The sequence below is a fragment of the Halichoeres trimaculatus genome, unplaced genomic scaffold (assembly GCF_033239565.1).
Source record: "Halichoeres trimaculatus isolate MK-OKI-2021-1 unplaced genomic scaffold, fHalTri1.1 fHalTri1_scaffold_19, whole genome shotgun sequence".
NCBI classification, from domain to species: domain Eukaryota; kingdom Metazoa; phylum Chordata; class Actinopteri; order Labriformes; family Labridae; genus Halichoeres; species Halichoeres trimaculatus.
In genome coordinates this window covers 2,441,430-2,462,742 of record NW_027437197.1, presented here as the reverse complement: position 1 = coordinate 2,462,742, position 21,313 = coordinate 2,441,430, and the positions used below count along the sequence as shown (strand labels likewise).

Genomic DNA, 21,313 nt, shown 5'->3' with positions numbered 1-21,313 from the left:
AACTTGAAATCAGACATTTTTCTGCACTGGTCAGGTGAATGTGGCTCATATCAAGTCTAAAAAGATGTTTTATCCTGAAAATAAGAGAAAAACTCTTGATAAGGTTTCAGTTTTTTGGAGTGTAGCGAGGTGACCCTGTCACACAACTTGATCTGATCGTTTCTTCCTGGTTTGGGTCAAACTTCTCCTCCTGATTAGTTTCTGCTTTTGTTACAACTGGAACTGAAACACAGGAAGAGCTGGAGCTGGAAACTTTAACTTTAACCTTTCAAAATAAAAGTCTTTAAATCCTTTCTTAACCTTAACTTATGAAAGGTTTGGTTTGTAATCATTCAGTTTTTGTTTTTTAATGCTTCTGTCCCCTGTCTTATCCCCCTCCTACCTTGTGCAGTGCAGGGCCCATAACCGGGACGAGGAAGCCGTTGTGGAGGTAGTCCAGGAGCTGGGAGCGCACCAAAGGATGAGCCACCTGCACCACAGCGTTACAGAACTCCAGCGAGTTCATGAACAGTACGAGGGATGAAACGCCCATCCAGTCCTCGCGCCGCAGAGCGTGCCAGTCGTCTCCTCTGACTTCAATCTTCCTGGGCAGAGAGGAGTAGAGCGCGCTGAGGCCCGTCGCCAGCACCTGAGGGAGATGAGAGCGGCTTCAGGTGAGAGGAAAATAAAAATGTTTGGGAAGATCTGAACATATGGTCCTGGAGAGAAAAAGTCTTGGTTTGTTTCTGTGAGGTTAGAGGAACATAAACGGGTCATCACTGGAGCTGAAGGAGGGAGAAAACATGACAATATATGGTAAAATATGATATGCAAATGCAAACACCTCATTGATCAAAGCTGGACATGCTCTGAAAAAGCAGAATGTCAGGATAAAACGCACACCAGGAACCAGCAGGAGGCAGAGTACAGTTATTGAAGAATCACTGCTTCATCCCTAAATGTCAAACAGAGCTGAACACTGGCAGCCTCAGACAGAGAGCAGCATTTGGTCCTCGCTGCCACCTCCGCTGGTCCTCCTCGCCTCTAAGTAGGTCAGACTGGAGCTGCTGGAAGGAGGACGAGCAGAAAATAGCTGAGCTGGCTCTTTAACGGAGAGACGCAGCAGAGGAGAAGAGGAGAAGATAACAGCGCTGAAGTTTTAAAGGTGAAGAGCTGCACAGGCGCTGTAACTCGTGACCAGATTAAGAACGACGGAGGTGGCTCGGGGTGTGCACTCACACACACCTTCCTTCACACTGAGCCGCTCTTCAAACATGATACACTGAATGAGAACGATATTATATTTTAATTAAACCCAGCTGTAAAGACAGAGCAGAAGCAGATTCCTAACAGAGAGTTTTTAGTGTGCAGCTCAGTGAATGTCTGTGGACTGTGAAATCACAGATTCATCAACAGCTCGTCATGTTTTTTTAACAATTAGCTCCAGAGAAGTCTTTGTAAACACTTCAAAGAACTCAATTCTTATTAAGTGTTTTTGAGAGAAAGAGAAAAATTACTTTTATTAAGACATTATTGTAGTTTCAACTAAATTTTCAAACAAATTTTTCTTGCTCCGTAGGCAGATTTTTTTCTACTCCTTACATGCAATTCAGAGCTCATTTTTGTCTTTAAATAACTTGAAACAAGACATTTTTCTGGACTCGTCAGGTGAATGTGGCTCATAACAAGTATAATAAGACATTTTTAACTTAAAATAACCCCTAATTCACACATGAAGCCTGAGCGTTGCGTACTACGCCACGTTTAGAAACCACTCTTGTCAATCATTGCTGTCACACAGCACACACTGCGATCCCCGGCACCGCGATCACCAACAGCTGTGCACGGCTGTTTCGCTGCGAGTTTATTTTTTCAGGAGTCCAAACAGGAAATCAGACATAAAAACGATCAGAAGATCTGGTCATTTCAAAATAAAGCTCCATGTTCTGGCTCCTCAAAAAATCTCATCTTGTTTATCTACGTCACCGTCGCGTCAGATCCAGAGGAAATGAGATATTTTGGATGAGGAAAAGTTCATCTTGAAGGCGAAAAACTTCATAATTCTATATTGATTATCATTTTAATTCTGGTCCTCGGCCTGAGGAAGAGGGCACCTTCTAGCAGAGCTATTGTATTTAGTCCGTTTATTTTTTATTATTCAACACATTCTAATTAGATCCCCTAAACATGCTCAAAAACTCACTAAAATTGGCACACACCTCACAATTGTGAAATATTTTCATGTGATACCAAACATAACCCCTAACATCTCATAATAAGCTCTCTAGCGCCAGGTCAGAAAGGCGCTCAAAAACACACTAAAATGGTTCTAACGGCGGGGGGTAGGAATTTCGTAGAGAGATAAAATCAACGCAAAAATGTTCGTCTCATTGAGACGCACAAAAAAGGTACTGAGGTGGCAATTTGCCTTTCAAAATAAGAGTTCGCTGCTTTTCTACCTTTTCTGCCAAAATTATCTTCCCTGAAACCACAAGTGCTATCGGCTTGAAATTCGCTCACATGACAGACTAGACCCTGATTTACAAAATTTATTCGGGAAGTTGTTATTTCAGACCTGGTTTTCAAAAGGCGGGTGCTCAAAGTTTGTTAACGCTCTCAGCTCCCTCCATGTAAACACAGGATTTTTTATTCCTGACCATGAAGGCTGCAGGTTTGGGCCTCTGGACAAAGAAGTAAAAGTTGTACAGCTCTAAAAATGACATGAATAAATTCCTGACAACATTTCCAACAAAATTATCATATTTTTCACAGATTAGGTCAAGATTCTGGCCAATATAACAATTTCTTTCTAAACTTTCCTGAATTGGATTCTCTCCCTCTGCTGGATGATGTCACACACTAATTAGGAATTCAGTGCAGCTGGTCATGTGACTCACCAGAGAAAATAATTACTCCCTCCTCCACTAAATTACTCACTAGACCCCCTGAACATGCTCAAAAACTCACCAAAATTGGCACACATTACGAGTACCAAAAGATTTGATATGACACCAAACATGACCCTCAACATCCCATAATATGCTCTCTGTTCCCATCTAGGCACACTAAAACAGCCCTAGCAGCCACTAGGAATGTCGTACAGAGATCAAACTAACGTCAAAATGTTCATCTCATTGACATGAAAAAATAATATGCTGACACCCCTGACCTATCTCCAACAAGAAGCTGGCAATTTACCTTTCAAAATAAAATTTCAGTTTTTGGCTTCACGCAGGCTGCAGCATTTGGGCCTCTAGACAAAAAAGTAAAAATGGTACAGCTCTGAAAATGCCATGAATGGATTCCTGACAAAATTTCCTACAAAAATATCACAATTTTACACATGTTAGGTCAACATCCCGGTCTATATGATGAGTTGTTTGTAACCTTTTGTGAATTTGTGGATTTGAATCCTCCCTCTGCTGCTGCAGTTCTATGATGATGTCACTCTGCTGCTCAAGTTCCGTGATGATGTCACACACTGATTAGGAGTTCCGTGCAGCTGGTCATGTGACTCGGCAGAGGAAAATAATACACACATCTAGTATGAACTGGCTTGCTCCCAAAAACGGTGGCACTGTGTAGCGCGGTGTTTATGCTTTATATGTGAATTAAGGTTAAACAAAAACACTTGATAAAATCTCAGTTTTTTGCAGTAAATTAAATAAACTCAGGTTGTTTTTTATGCGTTTAGCCTCTTTAAGCTGCAGACTTCTCTGATCCTGAACAGTTTGAGTTGAACGTGTTGATCAGTCGTTCTGACAGATTCTGCTCATTTCTACAGATCTGCACAGGAAACCTTTACCCAGAGCTGATTGGAGATAAGAGTGAATGTTCCCTCAGAGTGCACCGTCATGTCCTTCCCCTTCCTTTATCTCACTCCATCACTGATGAATCAGAGTGAGACAGCACACACACACATGAACACACACACACACACACCTCTGCTTCCTCAAAGCAGTGTCGAAGCCACTCAGGATCCTGCAGCTCTGACTTTCCTCGCCCGTCACACTAAGCACTGGGTTATTGGAGTGTGTGTTTAAATGAAATGAGCTGAAACAGCGCCGTCAGATCTCAAACGCTCAGTTTTTATTGGAGCTGAACTAAAATGTTTCCCTGCCTTTCTTTGGGGAAGTGACTCATAAGACTCTGAGTAAATGTTTGATAAAGTCCTGAAGTTCAGTCGTTTTTCTTTCCCACAGTTTTAATTAAAGCTTGATTCAGCCCTGATGTGTTTCGCTCTCGGCATCGTGCTGTGAGTGTGTTAATGTTCACTTCAACAGAAGCTGTTCATGTCTGCGTTCTCTTACTGGGCAGAAGTATGAGTTCTCGGCGATGTAACGGGCCACGGACTCGTTGCTGGCCGACGTGGCCATGACCAGCAGCAGCGCGTCGCGGGCCTGCTGCCCGATGGCCCCGTCGCGGTGGATGAACGGCACGAGGAGGGAGAAGATCAGCAGGTTGGTGGAGCCCTGCTGAGCCGGAGCCGCCCGGAACAGCATCTCCAGAACCACGGGCTGCCGGGCCATGGACACGCAGACCTGGAGGGGGACAGAGTGACAGGTCAGAGCCCTGTGAGGGTTTAGTCACAGAGTCAGAAATGATGGCGGACGGACTCCACACACCTGATTGAGCAGCAGGACCAGACTGTTCTCCAGGCCTGAAGGACAACCCAGCTCCGGATCAGCACACACTCCCAGCAGCCTCAGCAGGGGGTGGAGGACCGCGGTGTGCTGCAGCAAAGGCTGCTGGGACTGCCCGATGAGCATCTCGTACAGCTTCAGCAGCGCCCCCTGGCTGTCCGGGTCCAGGCCGCGGCGGAGGTGCCACTGAACCAGGTGCTCCAGGATGTTCTCGGTGACCACCAGCTCCAGGATGGGGCCCATGGGGGGCGCTGTGGTGCCGCTGTCGGAGCTCTCAGCAGGACGCTCCTCGGCGAGCAGACACAACATTTGGTCGGTGTGATTCCTCACCGCCGTCAGGTCGTCGCTGGAGGACGACGGCTCGTGCTGCTCCAAGACCCAAGAGACCTGAACAGTAAGAAACCATTCAGTCTGTACCTGAAGTTTGATTCATGAATCTGGGCTCACATGGCTCAGTTTTCATTTCTGAGAGGGGAATCTTTTTTTTTTTTTACATTCAGATAGAATTCCTGAGGAGCTGTTTTCAAGACACATAAATCACAGACATTCAGAGAGGAATTGCTCCAATGATGACAGGGATTAACGTGTCTGAACTGACACCAAACTGCTCACTTTAGAGAAAACAACGAGTTAAACTGAAGCGTCTAACAGAAAATAGCCAAATTGACCGATGAGGATCAAGATTTCAAAACGCTGAGCGCTCTTTCAGCGGAGATGATTTGCAGATGTGTGTGCTGATAAGAGATGAAAAAGATGAAACCAAAAGTTTCACAACACAAACTGTTTCCAAACTTCTGTTTAAGGTCTTGAACTAAAACTGTTGATCGTGTTAACTTTTACCATTCTCCATTCACAATAACAGAATGTAATCATAGTCATTATCATAACACTTTGGTGTTGTTTCCCTGTATAAAAAACACACACATTAATATCTCAGCTTAACAATAATTCAAGGCACTACCTTCTGACTTATTATCAATGGATAACTTCAGGGATTTCACTTCTAAACTGCAAAGAAAGTCTGTTAAAAAAGAAATTATCTTAAAGTTTCACACTCACTTTCTGTGTTTTTACATACTTATTTATTTATTTATGTAAATATCAACTATTATTGTATTTGTTTATTTTTGTTGTTGGACTGGTAAAGATATGTTGATGAATTTAATTTTTAGCTAATTTTTGGTCCAGCCTTTTTTTTTCTTTTAAATTTATTAACTTATTTATGTTTTTTTTTAATTGAAATTATGTATTTATTTGCTTATTTGTTTTTATATATTCTTTTTAAAATTTATTTTATTTATTTATTTTTATCCTATTTTATATTTTTATCTTCACTATTATTATCATTATTATCATTAACTTTTAGTATATTCCTTTTTTTTTCCTTTTTTTGCCAATTGAGATATAAGGAGTATTAGAGGGGAAAGGGGTACTGTGAAAATGGCCAAGGAAATGGCTTGAAGTGGTCATGTTTAGACTAAATTTAGGACTGAACTATCAATTTAAAAGAAAAAAACACACATTGGTTATAGAAAATATTCATCCTTTTCCACTGCAATAACTCAAATCTAAGCAAATTTCTTTTTTTAAGATTTAAATGTAGTCTGTGGATTTCTAGTGCTCTGATGTAAAAATATAACTTTATATATAACTAAATATAACTGATGTAAAAATGTCACTTTTTCTTGTAATTCAGTAATTGTTTTTAGCTAAACAGTAAGTCCTGCGTCGTGTTATAAAGAGTAGACGTCATTTTAACTTTACTCCACGTTTACTCACTCAAAGAGAAATCCAAAGGCCTGAGTGTTTAAACCTGCAGAGCTGAGAGTCAGAGCCTCTCACTTAGATCTCCTCTGAGGAGCTCAGCAGCCAGGCTTTGGCACAGATCTGTTACCTATAAAAGCTCCAGTCACTGATTGGACAGCGGCCAGTGATGATGTTACATTAGACTGAAAACACTCTGAGTTACTGACACAGCCAGCTGGACGTGTGAACACACACACTTGGTGTCAGGAGAGATAATCATTCACTGAAGGAGCAGAAAGAGGCTCCACATCCTGACTGGGAGTGAGCACAGGTTCAGTAAACGTCCTGGACGAGACTTTAAACCAGGAAACTGGACTAATGACCTGAGTTAGCGCAGAGTTCTCCGTCAGATGTTGGTGCTCAGTGAGAAAAATAACAGGTGTGTGTAGCTCACCTGTCTCCAGTGGTTCTCAAACACCATGAGGCAGGTCTCTGGGTCAGCTGTGCACGGGCTGGAGGGAGCCGCGCTCCGGCCAGTCCGACTCCCCGGTCCCCGAGGGTTAAACCTGCTCAGCCAGCTCATACTGGAGCCAGGTGGAAGGGGGACAGGTAGCAAAGAAAGTTCCAGAAAAAAGGTCCAGTGGTAAAAAGTGAAGGAGAGGAAAGGGTGGGAGAGGAGAGAGGGAGAAAGGGGAAGAGCGTCTGAAAAGAAAGGAAGAGGTCGGCTGCAGCTGAGCTGTCACTTCTAGTCGCCGTACGTCTACGAAGAGTTTGCTGTTGCCTCAGAATCTGTGCGACCTGTCCTCCCTGTAGACCCTGTCATCCAGTCTGAAGCCAACACCACTCCATAGCCAGTCAGGACGGGCGCTCTGTGCTGGAACAAACGAGAGAAACACAAACACCAACATGAGTCTGACGTCAGAGTGAAGCATCTTTAGTTACAAACCCATCTCTGAGGTCTCCTCCTAAAGTAAGAAACCAAAGTCAGATTCAGAGCTGAAACAGGATTTATGTCCGGTACAAATATCACAAGACAAAAATGTGAAAGTACACAAAATATTAATAATATTAGTAGATTTTTCTTAAACCATGGGCAGATTCTTTCTACTCTTCATTAAAGAAATTCGGCAACATTTTTGTCTTTTAATATCATGAAATCAGACATTTCTTAAACTTGTCAGGTGACTGTGCCGCAAATTAAGTCTAGTTATACATCTTTGACTGATATCATTTGTTCAAAAACCTTTTTTTTAATTTTAATCCTTCATTTTAGTCACTGTTTATAAACTGGGTTGTAAAAAAGTTGAGATTAGGGCTGCAATGACCAATTGATTAAATCGATAAAAATCAATTAGTAAAAGCGTCGTCAAAGTTTTTCCATAATTGATGCACTGTGCTGTGCATTACTGTTTTAGTTTCTCTTCAGTTTGTTTGTCCTCTGCCTTTTTGTTGGATTATTTAGCAGTTAGCCACTAGTTGAAGGTGCATTACTGCCACCTAGCATTAGCATTAGCTGCTACAGTGGTAGGGCAGAGGGGATGAACTGTTTGACCTGCAGGTGAAAACGTGAGGACACATTTTTTTTTATTTGCCTTTTTGGTCCACTAAGTTCTTAATCTGATGATATCAGTTATACTTTATAAATGTAGCATCTAGTCAGCTAAAACTATGGTCGACTATGTTGTTCCTTTGTATATATCATTAAGCAAACAATAGTCATCAACTAAAATAACAACGCATGTTTAGTTTTGCAAATTTTTCTATTATGCATTCTCATCCTTTTTGTTGTCTGATTCATTGATTAATCGTAAATATAATCGTCAGAGTAATCGATTACTAAAATAATCGTTAGCTGCAGCCCTTGTTGAGATGTCAGATCCCGTAAACCAGGGGTCTGCAACCTTTACTTTCATATGAGCCATTTGGCCTCAGCTCACCTGAAATAAAGACGTTCAGGAGCCAAAAAATCTACTTTATCTTCACAATAAAAACAATTAGGTGTATGAAATTCTACACAAAGTTAAAATCTGAAAAATAATGATCTTAACAAGAAGGTTTTTTTTATTTTTGATTTTTTGTTGATTTTTTATTTTTAAATTTTAGATCGATTTTGAAAATTTATTATTTTAAGTTTTGATATTTCAAATATTTGAAAAAAGAAAAAGAAATTTTGAAAATTGTGAAATTTCCTAAATGTGCACAATTTTCAAATTTTATAAATTTGCAAAAATGTCAAAAATTAGCAAAAAAAAAAAAAAAAATTCATTTTATAAGTTTGAAAAAACTCAAAAAAAGTCAGAGGTGAATACCTGAATTTGATAACAAGCCATTTAGCCTCAGCTCACCTGGATCAAATTCATCTCGAGCAACAAAATCTACTTTATTGTCACAATAAAGACGATAAGGTGTATGAAATTCTATTCATAGTTAAAATCGGTGGAATAATTATCTTAATGAGAAATCTTTTTTTTAATTCATGAAACTGCACATGTGATGTCTTGCTTTTTTAATTTTAAATAAATATTAAATTCAAAATAATATTTTTTTAATTGAAAATAAAAAATGCAAAAACTACCAAATATTTTTAAATTTTTGAAATTTCAAATATTTGCAAAAAATTCAGAAAAATTTGATGATTCAAAAAAACAAATTTTATAAATTAGCAAAAGTGTTTTTAATATTTTATTGAGTATCAATGTCTGTAATCATAAATACCCTCTGTAAGAAAAATAAAAACTCTTTATTTCAATAATATTTTTTGAGGAGCCACTGCAAAGGAGTCGAAAGAGCCACAGGCTGAAGACCCTTGCCCTAAACAAATCCTAAAACCAGACTCACATGTGATGAGCATTTTAGGGGAAATATGATGAAGTCTGTAGACATCATCACCATTTAACTTTTTCACATGGTCTGGTGGAAAAAGAGAACTAAACATTGGAACTATCAAAGAATCGCAATTTAAATCGAACCAGCACCCCGAAAATTGTGAAAGAATCAAATCAGGGAAAAGCAGATCATCCCATCGGACTGTTTGTTAAAGTGTGTGACCTTCTAACGGAAAGATGCTTCAGTAAATATCAAGTTTCAGTCCATGAGTTTCTCCCTGTGAGTCCATTAACGGTGATGGAGCTGCTTCTGTCTCCAGCCTCGGCACTTAGACACAAAATTTAAAGCTTCCAGAGATCAGAGTTTGTCTCTGAGCTCGGAGTAAAACACTGAATACACATCTCATCTCAGTGTAACAGACGACATTTCAATATGTAAAACAAGCCGATGAGAGCGCATCAGTGTTTGGGCTGGAATTAAAGATAGTTTTATGACACATGATGAAAAATAACGCCAACACAATCCTTTACAACGGCTGTGATGGTCCAACACTGGCAGACGGCTCTTTATGAGCGAACTGTTTGCTTCAATCTGCTTCAATCAGAAACATCCCTTCATTCAGAAATACATCATTTATGAAGAAGACTCTTTTTCTCTGTGTTTCCAAACAAACAAACAAACAAAAGTCAGCGCCCACAGTATGGTGTTACCAGGGAAACCACTGGGTGCTTCTCTGGAAAGACTGAATCCAGTCAGCCTGAGAAACGCTGCGCTGAGGTTTCACACATCAGCATGAAGAGGAGGAGAGAGATTATTAATGAAAAGCTCTGACTAAATCATTCATAAACAGCAGAGTTTGCTGATTTCTGCATGAAAACTACAGAAAATGAAATGTTTGACACATAAATCAAACATACTCGACTTGTTGATGTGCACAAGAAATGAGAAAAATACCTGATGTGTTTTCAAAAACATGACTCTTTTTTGTTTTTCCTTCACAATAAAGCTAAAACCCTAAATCTGTTTTGTGCTAAAGCTCCAAAAAATCTCTGCCAGAAGTTGTGTGGTGCTTTTAGTGCATAACTGCGAGGATTATTAGCGATCTAGCGAGCAGATGGATCAACAGTTAAGACGTGGATTAAGCTGCAGGAGAGGTTTTGATGTTTTGATGCTTTTTAGTGCTGTGACTCTGTGTGATACCTTTAGCAACAACACAAAGTGTTTTGATCAAATGGGGCTGATGCTGCTGTTTCCTGTAGCACAGGGCTCCACAAAGTCCTCGCCAACAGGCTCCTCTGATCCCTCAAAGTCTGACGGAGTTTCAAAGTTAGATTCTGCTCGTTTCACAGATGCAAACTTGTTTTTGTCAAACGAAATGGATTTTAGCTTCTACCTTCATCTCCGAAATGTCTGAGAAAAAGTCTTTGAGTTAAAATAAAGTGATAGTTACACCCTTATATAAAAAAAGAGGTGTAGATTTTGTGAGCAGCTCAGAAATGTTTTCTGTTTGATTTGCAGCCACATGATGTGGCCTGACTTCACATGACTCGGACTTGGGTTGGACATTAGTAACAGATTCAACTACTTCCAGCATGAGTCACTCAATCAATGCTGCTCCAAGTTTTCATGTATTGACCTCACGGAGCTGCTTTCCCAATCCACACACAAACAGAAGGAGAAAGGCGGGTTAAACCCAAACTTCCAAACGCTGAAACGATCCAGCAGATGAGTCAAACCAAACAACATTTTAGCAGAAAAAGAAAGTTAACCCACAAAGAGTGAAGACGTCTCGAGCGCAGCGCAGCGACGAGCTGAGCCTGAGCCGGCTGGAAACACAGTCAGCCCTTCATTCACCACAAATGCAAATACCTTAAATGCAGGTCAGCCGGTCTGCTGCAGAATTCAGGACACAGCTTTTCGCTCAGCTGATTTAACTTCACAAAATCATGTTTAAAAAGTTCCAGGTCACACACACACACACAAACACAGCATCATAAAACACTCCTAACGTCCAAAGTTCATCCCAAGGAGGCGGACTCTTTAAGACGACCAGTTTGTCAAAGGTTAGTGATCAAACAAGAAACGTGAAGAGGACGTGTTGTTCCTTTTTAAAGTTCAAACTTAAAGAAAATAAATAAAGTTTTCACAGTAAACTAACAGCCCCGCCCTCCTCCTGCAGGTATATTCCAGGTGGAAACAGGTGAGATAGAGACTCTGAGAGCTCTGTCCTTCACATTCCTCACATTTCTCCCTCTGTCCCCTTCTGTAATCACCATCACTGGTCAGGAGACTGTGACCAACCCGACATACATGTGCTGTTCAAAATATGGTCATGCTCCAACAGAAGTGTTAGTCTCTGTACCAACCATAGACTGTATACAGAGTGGACAGCGTGGCTCCGCCATTTATCATTGTACGCTTTTTAAGCCAAAATACCGCCGTCTCAAGCGCCACCATTGTAGCAGTTTGGAGCCAGAGTCTGTGCAGTAGAGACTGTGAGGGATTCTGGGAGAATCTGAGTGAAGCTGGGTGACAAAAGTAATATATATATTTTTTTTCTTTCGAGAGTCTAATCACTTCCTGACTCTACCTCCTGACATATTTTACAATCCCCGAAAAAAATACATGAGAACGTCAGCTGTCAATCATCGTTAAACATGACGTAAAGCCTTGTTTTTGACCTCTTATAACTAATGAAAACAAAACTTTTCATAAAAAAGAGGACTTGAATACGAGGCAGCCAAATGATATCTTCAAATCACCACGACAACCAGACGTGAGAAACATTTCTACCAGGTGGATTAATTTTTTAAAGTTTGACCACAGCCCATCCGGAATGACTGGAGAGTCTGATTTTTTTAACCTATTTTTGACCTACTGCAGCCAGCCACCAGGGGGAGCAGTTTTCATGGCGACCTCACTTTGAGCCAAGCAAGCGGACATCCGTTTTTTTTTTTACAGTCTATGGTACCAAAGGTAAACAAACTGGAGATGCTTCGAAACGTACACTTTATTGTCTAATCAGCTTTCCTCCTATTAACGCTAACACTTTGGATTTATTATTTTTTAATTTTATTTTATTTTCAGAAATGGTCATGGTAGTTGCTGATTTATAATATTTCTCAAAAAAAAAAAAATCTTATGCAGTTTAAAATAAATTTTAAAGTATCCCTACTTTAATTTTAGCCTTTTATACAAAAGCTGTGAGATTATTTTTAAAAACCACGACCAAAAAAAGCTTCTTTAAGGATCTGTTATTAAGGTTTAAAGTAGGTCGTACATGACCATAACATATCTTTAATAACTTATCTTTGCGCTATTAACTGTTAACTACTCAATTTAATAATAATGCAATTTATTTGATAAGAGAAATTTAGGTACACGTAAAAAAAAAAACATTAAAAGTTATCTTTTCGGACTTCGAGCGTATATTATGCCTTACTTTATACCAACATAAATAAAAAAATTATTAAAAAAAAAAATAATAATAATAATTTTCCCTTTTTGATGAAAATATATAACAATTATAAACACTGTAATCACACTTTAACTGAATGTCAGTAAGTTGTATTATTCATGACACGTCCCTGAAACTGAGCAGGTTATCTCTCTGTTATAATATAATCAGTAACAGTGTAAACAAGCCTCTAACTTCAGCTGTTTGCTCTTCATCAAAAACCTAGCTCAATTTCTGATTACAGGTTGTGTCATTAAGCTTTTATTAACATTTGTAAATAGTACAGATAATTATAAAAACACAGAAAAGCAGAGTAAACACAGTTCAGAGCCTCTCAATAATCACTGCAGTGTTTTTAGTCAGTCTGACAGCCTGTTAGCTCAGCCAGCTCCACAGTGAAAGCATCAAACCCACTTCCCTTTAGTCTAATTGGTGAAATAAAACAGTAAATAACGCGTATTTAGTCTTTAAGTCTGATCTTTGAGTCATGATCCAGCGTCAGAGCTCGGCGGAAAATAACAATCAATGCATTTCAATGGAGAGATGCTGTAGCAGGCTAGCTGATACTGCACAGATAATTAGCTTACATGGGAATGTCAGCCCGGTGTTCGCTTCTTTTTACACATTAAAGTGAACATTAAGATGAAACAGTGTCAGATCCACTCACCTTTGATGTTTCAGCAGTCTGAACAGTTATTACAGAGGTGTAGATGTCCACCGATCCCTGCTAACGCGATGCTAGTGGGTTAGCGCTGCTGTGCTGCTAAAAGCTAATCGCTGCTGAATTCCACAATGTCAGAGCAATAAACGCTCGATCCGCCTGAAAACAGCCGAGGACAGCGGGCAGGCTGGAGCACACCGAGCCGGGGAAGCTAAAAGATGAAGCTCTCCTTCATTCTGACCGCTGAGCATCCTGTTAGAGGGAGATAAACATCCCATCAGATGATTTCTCAAACACTCTCCTCTCCCCAGCAGCCATCTTACTGTAGCTCCGCCCACACGCTCCTCTGACTCACACCCACCGCGACGCTGCTCCTCTCTGCTCCTCTCTGCTCCTCTCTGCTCCAAAAGGGTAAACTAAACTAAGGCTAAAAACTTTTTTTTTAATCATTTTAGTGCAAATTTTAATGATATAAAACTGTTTAAAAGAGTCTGATTCACCTGTTTGGGTCTGAGCTTATTTGAAGCTAGTTTTCAGTTGGGCATGTTTCTTATTGTTTTGTTGTTTTCATGCAGTTAGATGTCATTTTGTCTGTTAATGTAGTTTTTTCATTCAATTTTTAACCTGGACTGAGGAGAAAAATAAAATTCACTATTAAACAGATCATTTATTAGTAAATGAAAACTTTTGATTCCCATTTCAGCAATCAATCACTTGTTATTACTCATGAAGCACCAAGTTACGGAAGCCCTAAAAGGAAGGAAGCCCCAAAATTAATAAATTAAAAATAAATAAATAAATAATAAAAAATAAAAATAATGAATAATTTAATTTTTTTTTTTAAATCTCAGTTTTCTCGACTTTTTTCTCATTATCTTGAGAAAATTAAGTTAAGGCTTTAAGAAAACAACTGAAATTTACCTGTATTGATAAAACAAAAAATATATTTTATAAAATTATGGTCTTTCAGGGCTTCCGTACATAGGTACAGCAAATGTTATCATAAGACAATTTTCAAAAACCAGAGAGTCTGGAAATTATTTGATGGTTTTTTAACAAGTTTTTTTTTTTGTTTGTTTGTTTTTTGACAAAAACAAACTTTTAGAGGTCATCGCATCTTCAATTTGACCTTTAACCTCCTGAGATTCAAGCTTTTGTCTGGGTTGCATTTTTTAAAATTTCTCCTCACTTTCTTTTTAGGATATTAGGACGTAGCCGTATAACAACTAAACTTTGTATTTGTACAGGAAGTTATTAATTTTATTATTAAGTTATTGGTAAGCTATTATTGTAAATAAAAACACTAGTTTCATTCAGAAAATTTAGATAAAACTTTTTTTACCTTTCTTTATTTTACTCTGGTAGCTGCTGTAAAAGTCTTTTACAGATATTCCTGCCAAACCTGTTTTCACCAAAATGGGTTCAATTTTGTGACATCACCAAAAGATGAGGTGGGCAGTGTCCCTGATGGTGACTAATAAGTCAAAGCTTTAGAAGTTGAGTATGCAGGGTCTCAAGAGGAGTGGGAAGAAATTTCCACAACAAAAGATTTTAATTTATTAGACTATAGCAGATCATGCTGCAATATATTAAAGTTTAATAGCAATCACCAAATTCCCATTGTATCTTATTATGTCAAGTTTTTCCATGCAGTAAAATGTCTATTTTTTAACAATGTGAATATTTTAAACCGATTTCACTAAATAAAAAACAAAAAAAGAGAAAACTTGTGAGTCTATGTGGAAATTTCCCTCTGTTTGTTTGTTAAAAGTGTCACTGTGCTCCTCTTTGTTGTCTCTTTCTCACTCTGATGTTCAGAGGACGACCTCTCTGGTGCTCTCTAAGCAAGAACTCCCCCAGGACTCCTGACATCTGTTGTGGTTTCCTCCCATAGAGACCAGCATCACCAGGCAGAGCTCAGGTGAGCTGAGCCGTCTGAAGCGAATCAAAGCCCTCGTCTGATTCATGACCCACAGAGCCGGACTTCTGGGGCGCCAAAGGAGCACTTAGTGACGGGGAAGATGTGTTAGTCAGAGGCCGAGGATTGGAGGATGGATAAACCAGGGGATGTGAGGGTCAGAGGGAAGCAGTGGCAGAGGCTGCTGAGGTGGCACCGAGGGCAGAAAGAGGACGAGGAGGGAGGAGATAGAGTCAAGGAGGAAGGAAAAGGGAACAACTTTATGGATCTGAAGCTGAATGTCAAGTAAGTCATGAAGAGATGAGCTGGATTATTTCATCCAAAGAAAAAAACTCATAGATACTGAATGGTTTACTTGATCTTTATCTTTATTTGGATTTCTGAATCCTAATCTCCTCACAGCTGGAGAAACTGGTCAGTCGATCCTGCAGAGCAGTTTTACTACGTCTGGCTGCAGCTCATGATCTTTCCCATCATCTACAACACGGTTATCATCATCCTGAGGTACGAACCAAACAGAAGTCTCATCCAATCAGCTGAGTCCATTTCACATCAGTTTGTCTGCTTGTTTCCTCAGGACGTGCTTCTCCACCATCGCTCTGAGCTACCTCCCCGTGTGGCTCACGTTGGACTACCTGGCAGATCTGATGTACATAACGGACATGATCATCACCGTTCACACAGGTACAGACTTCAGTTTGCCATGGATTTGATACCCTTTGATTTACAGTGAGGTGATCTGGTCTTCTCTGCAGGCTACCTGGACCAGGGGATCCTGATCCGGGACATAACCCAGCTGAAGAAGCGTTACCTGCACTCCAAACGTTTCCTCAGAGACGTGGCTTCGCTGCTGCCCACCGACCTCCTCTACCTCGTCTTCGGGATCCAGACTCCCATGGTGAGGATCAATCGCCTGCTTCGAATCCCACGACTCAACGAGGCCCTGGACCGCATGGAGACCAGAACCTCCTACCCAAACACCTTCCGCATCTCCAAACTCATGATCTACATCTTCGTGCTGATCCACTGGAACGCCTGCCTCTACTTCGCTCTGTCCAGCTACATCGGCTTCGGGAGCGATCGCTGGGTTTACCCCAACATCACCGACCCGGAGTTTGCCGCCATGCGTCGTCAGTACATCTACTGCTTCTGGTTCTCCGCTCAGATTTTCACCACGGTGGGGGACACCCCGCTGCCGAAAAGAGAAGAAGAGTACTTGTTCATGATTGCAGATCTGCTCATTGCCGTGCTCGTCTTTGCGTCCATCGTTGGGAACGTCGGCAATGTCATCACAAGCCTGAGAGACAGGGACAACGTCTTCTTCCCAAACCATGAACTGGTAAGAAAGTGTCAAAGACTTTTCTCATTTTTCAACCAAATTTCTAACAGTTGGACAAGTCGTCCACTTCACCGTTCTCCAGGAACCTACAAGACAAACTCAGATCCTCGCAGAGAGGTGTATGGTCAGTAACTATAACAGGACATTAAGACTAGAAGTTAGACTGACAGATAAAGAGGGAAACAGGAGCCCTGTGTGTCAGTTCCCCCCAGCAGTCTAAACCTATAGCAGCATGACTAAGAGCTGGTTCAGATCTGATCCAGCTCTAACTGTAAGCTTTATCAAAAAGGAAAGTTTTAAGTCTACTCTTAAAGGTTGAGACCGTGTCTGCTCCCCGGACCTCAACCGGTAAATTATTCCAAAGAAGAGGAGCCTGATAACTAAAGGCTCGACCTCCCATACTACTTTTAGAGACCCTAGGTACAACGAGCAGACCTGCATGTTGAGAACGCAAAGACCTAGACGGATTATACGGAACGATTAAGTCTTTAAGATAGGATGGCCCGATGCCATTAAGCGCTTTGTAAGTCAGAAGAAGAATTTTAAACTCTATCCTAGATTTTATAGGTAACCAGTGTAGAGACGCTAACACTGGAGAGATGTGCTCTCTCCTCCCAGTCCAAGTCAGTACCCGAGCGGCAGCATTCTGAACCAGCTGAAGAGTCCTAATAGACTTATTAGGACAGCCAGATAAAAGAGAGTTACAGTAGTCCAGCCTAGAAGAATCGAAAGCATGGACTAGTTTCTCAGCGTCGCTCCGAGACAAGATGTGTCTAATTCTCTTGATGTTGTGAAGATGAAAAAATGCCGTCCTTGAGACCTGTTGGATGTGAGAGTTAAAGGACAGGTCCTGATCCAAAAGAACTCCCAGGTTCCTGACAGTGGTGCTGGAAGCCAATCTGATGTCGTCCGAGGCGGCGATGTTGTTCAAGAAAGCTTCTCTGAGATGTTTAGGTCCAAGAACAATGACTTCAGTCTTCTCTGAGTTCAGCAGTAAGAAGTTTCTGCTCATCCAGGACCTTACGTCTTTGAGGCATGCTCCAAGTTTAGATAAGCGGTTGGTTTCTTCAGGCTTCTTTGACAAGTAAAGCTGAGTGTCATCTGCATAGCAGTGAAAGTTTATGGAGTGTTTCCTCAATATAGTGCCGAGAGGAAGCATATACAAGATGAAAAGAATCGGTCTGAGCACTGAACCTTGAGGAACTCCATTTTGCACCCGATCGAAGCCAGGCTAAAGCGGCTCCTGAGATACCAAGAAGACTCTCTAATCTCCGCAGAAGAATGTGATGATCAATAGTGTCGAAAGCAGCACTGAGATCGAGCAAGACAAGCACAGAAAGAAGACCACTGTCCGAAACCAAAAGTAGATCATTGGTTAGTTTCGGCAACGCAGTCTCAGTGCTGTGGTGGGCTCTGAACCCAGACTGAAAGACCTCAAAGAGACTGTTGCTATGAAGAAACTCACAGAGCTGATTCACAACAACTTTCTCCAAGATCTTAGAAACGAAAGAGAGGTTAGATATCGGTCTGTAGTTGACCAAAGAGCCTGAATCAAGTGTAGGCTTTTTAAGAAGAGGCTTAATAACAGCAGCTTTAAAAAGTTGGGGCACGTAGCCCGTCAGTAAAGACGCATTAATCATCCTTAGTAAAGAAGATCTGACCAAGGGAAAGACTTCCTTCAGCAGCCAAGCTGGGATGGGATCCAGAAGACAAGTCGACGGTCTGATGATGTAGTATTAATTCCCAATCCTGACACCTTACAATCATGAAATGCCGATCTTTGGGTCTCCAAAGTAACCGTCTCCGATGCTCCTCTCCTTTCCCAGGTCAAGGCGTACCTGCGCAGCCATCACATCAGCAAGGAGCTCCGTCAGCGCATCGACAACTGGTACCAGCATCTTCACATCAACAAGAAGATCATGAGAGAGAACGAGATCCTGCAGCAGCTTCCTGTTCACCTGAGGACTGAGATCGCTGTCAGCGTTCACCTCCCGACTCTCTCCAAAGTCACCATCTTCCAGAGCTGTGAGACGAGTCTGCTGGAGGAGCTGGTGCTCAAACTGAACCCTCAGGTCAGCGGATAAAACATCAAGACGATTCAGATGCTAGCAAAGCTTTGAGGAAGAGGATGTTTGAGGAGAGTCTCACGCTTGTTTTTTGCAGGTGTTCAGTCCGGGGGAGTACGTGTGCAGGAAAGGAGACGTGGGCCATGAAATGTACATCATCAAAGAGGGAAAACTTGCTGTAGTCGCCGACGATGGCGTCACAGAGTTTGCTGTGCTGAGTGAAGGGAACTTCTTTGGGGAAATCAGCATCCTCAACATCAAAGGTGAGTCGAGTGGTGTATAAAATGAAAACACATATTTAAGCTGGTTGGGAAAGAGAAATTAAGCAACAACAATATTTTTATTTGCAGGGAATAAGTCAGGCAACCGTCGAACTGCCAACATCCGAAGCATCGGTTACTCCGACCTGTTCAGCCTCTCCAAAGAAGACCTGACTGACGTGCTGTCAGAGTTCCCGGCAGCCAAGTGTCACCTGGAGGAGAAAGGCAGACAGATCCTCACCAAGATGGGCATGCTGGAGGAGAGCGGCGAGGGGGCGCAGGGGGAGGAAGAGAAAGTCGAAACTAAAATACAAAGGCTGGAAAAGAACCTGGAAACGCAGCAAACCAAACTAGCTCGACTCATGGTGGAGCTAGAGTCAAGCAACCGTAAGATGCAGGCCCGGGTGGAGCAGCTGGAGTGGGAGGTGGCCGCGCTGGGGACTCAGCCGCCAGAGGATGGAGAAGGAGAGGATGCCGAGAGGAGAGGAGAAGGGGTGGGAGGGGAGGTGGGCTGGGAAAGAGAAGAGGCAGAAGGAGAAGAAGAAGAGAAGGGTTCAGATGTAAAAGTGAAAAAACAAGAGGGAGAAGAGGGTAAGGATGTGACCAAAGAAGGAGACGGAGAAAGCACCAAAAGTACCAAAGAGGACGCAGAGAGGATGGTGGAGGGAGATCAATCAGGTGTGAAGGAGCCAGGCAATCAGGGACAGGTAATAGAAGACGAAGAGGAGAAGAGTAAAGACAGAGGAGATGACAGACCTGGGAAAGGTGATGGAGCTGAGATTGGACCTGAAGATGAGACAGAGGAGAAAAGTGCGTCTGAGGAGGGAGGAGAGAACAACGAGGAGGAATCAAGAAGGACAGAGTCGAAGGATAGAGGACAGAAAAAATGACAAGGAATATTCAGAGTGATTCATACGTATTTATTGTTTCACATTTATAAAATGTTTATGACTAAAACATCTACTCAGACTCTTGGTCACTAGGTGGCAGCATTTCTCCCCACTTTACATAAGTCTGTCCTCCAAACAGGACACGACTTGATGGATCTCTGACTTCCCCATTCATAGATATACAAGATATTTTATTATTGTGACAGCATGTTCACATTCATTTATTACAAAATAATATTTTTTTATTAATTTAATTATTACTCTGTTTTGTCATCTGTGTATTCAGAATATTTTATTTACCTCATTTGACATTATTGATATAGACCACCTTTCATAAAAAAAAAAAGAAAACAACTCAGCATTGTGTAGGAATGTAACTAATGGCCTGTAATTTTTAAATAAAAAATCAGCAACATGCTTTACAATACTTTTTTTAGTCATTTTTATAAACAGTACATTTGATAATTTTTAGAGAAAAACAATATTTATATTTAAGCCATAAAAATATCTTTTTCATCAAAGACCTTACACATACTGTCAAATTAACTACCACAGAGAGGTTAAAATAAATAATTTGGTAATTAAAAATATAAAATTAATGTAGGACAGCAGCTCTTCAGTCTCCTTGAAGAGGCCCCCTTGACAAAAACAATCATCAAGAAAATAAGACATATCTCAATCTAATTCTGTTTAATTTTGATTTTGTTTATTTTGTTGCACAGTTATCTTGGAGTTTAGGGTTATACCTTTTTAACATTAAATGTATTTGTTTATTTATTTATTTATTTATTTATTTATTTTTTCAAAAGAAAAAGAGGGAAAAAAATAAAAAAGGGAGAAAAAAAGAGAAAAAATTAAAACAAAGTTTTAACAACTTGTCAACTACGATATGCATATGTTATGTGGCCAGAAATTTGCAAACAACAAAAAGATGTAATGTTGAAAGACATTTTCAGAACAATCACAAAAGTCTGCTGCAAAGAACCAAACTGAAGAGGACAGAGATAGATTGATTTTGAAACTGCTCCCTAAAAGAGAAGACTTCACAGCACACTAGAGTGGAGGTTAGTCACAAATAATCCTAACTTTTATTCACTATTAATTAAGTTGCTAATGCTGTGGCTGTAAAGTTTTTATGTTTAAAATGTTGAGGTTATTTTTAAAGTAGGCCCACACATCCATACTACTCTTCTTTGGGGGGATTTCTTTAGTTATAACAGATCAAAACGGATAAAAAAAAATGAAAATTATAAAACTTTACAAGCTGTGTTACGCTTTTGCAGCTCCAGACTACTTTTCTTTGGTGGAGGAGGGGGCAAAATTGATCTTTTGATAGTAAAGGTTGCAAACCCCTGATCTAAGGTAATAGTGGGGAACACAATACTCTGGTAGTCTAGTAATTTGTACATATTCAAACATGTATACTTACTCAGATACACATACAATGTTGAAAAAATAAATAAATAAATATATATATATATATATATATATATATATATATATATATATATATATATATATATATATA

The 21,313-nt window shown here is 40.4% G+C and overlaps 2 protein-coding genes across 3 annotated transcripts in view; one reads left to right on the top strand and one right to left on the bottom strand.

Moving 5' to 3' along the window:
* Positions 1 to 13,641, bottom strand: part of fhip1b (FHF complex subunit HOOK interacting protein 1B) — a 30,589-nt gene extending 16,948 nt beyond the window's left edge. Inside the window, exons 1-5 of the mRNA XM_074695378.1 lie at positions 13,319 to 13,641; positions 6,823 to 7,242; positions 4,605 to 5,009; positions 4,290 to 4,520; positions 383 to 628 (exon numbers count right to left, since the gene is read on the bottom strand). Coding sequence (XP_074551479.1) covers positions 383 to 628; positions 4,290 to 4,520; positions 4,605 to 5,009; positions 6,823 to 6,951 — 1,011 coding nt within the window. The 5' untranslated portion in view covers positions 6,952 to 7,242; positions 13,319 to 13,641. The remainder of the gene's footprint in view (positions 1 to 382; positions 629 to 4,289; positions 4,521 to 4,604; positions 5,010 to 6,822; positions 7,243 to 13,318) is intronic.
* Positions 524 to 20,131, top strand: cnga4 (cyclic nucleotide gated channel subunit alpha 4). 2 transcript variants are annotated; one of them, XM_074695379.1, is made up of 8 exons: positions 524 to 653; positions 15,207 to 15,515; positions 15,633 to 15,734; positions 15,808 to 15,914; positions 15,986 to 16,569; positions 18,396 to 18,641; positions 18,733 to 18,898; positions 18,986 to 20,131. In XM_074695379.1, the coding sequence occupies exons 2-8, from the start codon at positions 15,364 to 15,366 to the stop codon at positions 19,783 to 19,785; spliced, it is 2,157 nt and encodes a 718-aa protein (XP_074551480.1). In that variant the 5' UTR covers positions 524 to 653; positions 15,207 to 15,363; the 3' UTR covers positions 19,786 to 20,131. The 2 variants fall into 2 exon arrangements, with proteins under 2 accessions (XP_074551480.1, XP_074551481.1); XM_074695380.1 differs by lacking the exon at positions 524 to 653 and adding an exon at positions 4,941 to 5,016.
* Positions 20,132 to 21,313: the final 1,182 nt, after the last annotated feature.

Bases quoted from the DNA above. Each gene is read 5' to 3' on its own strand.
- cnga4 (XM_074695379.1), top strand. From the start codon at position 15,364: ATGGATAAACCAGGGGATGTGAGGGTCAGAGGGAAGCAGTGGCAGAGG. The intron at 15,735-15,807 runs GTACGAACCAAA...TTGTTTCCTCAG, and splicing joins ACGGTTATCATCATCCTGAG to GACGTGCTTCTCCACCATCG. The intron at 18,899-18,985 runs GTGAGTCGAGTG...TTTTATTTGCAG, and splicing joins CAGCATCCTCAACATCAAAG to GGAATAAGTCAGGCAACCGT.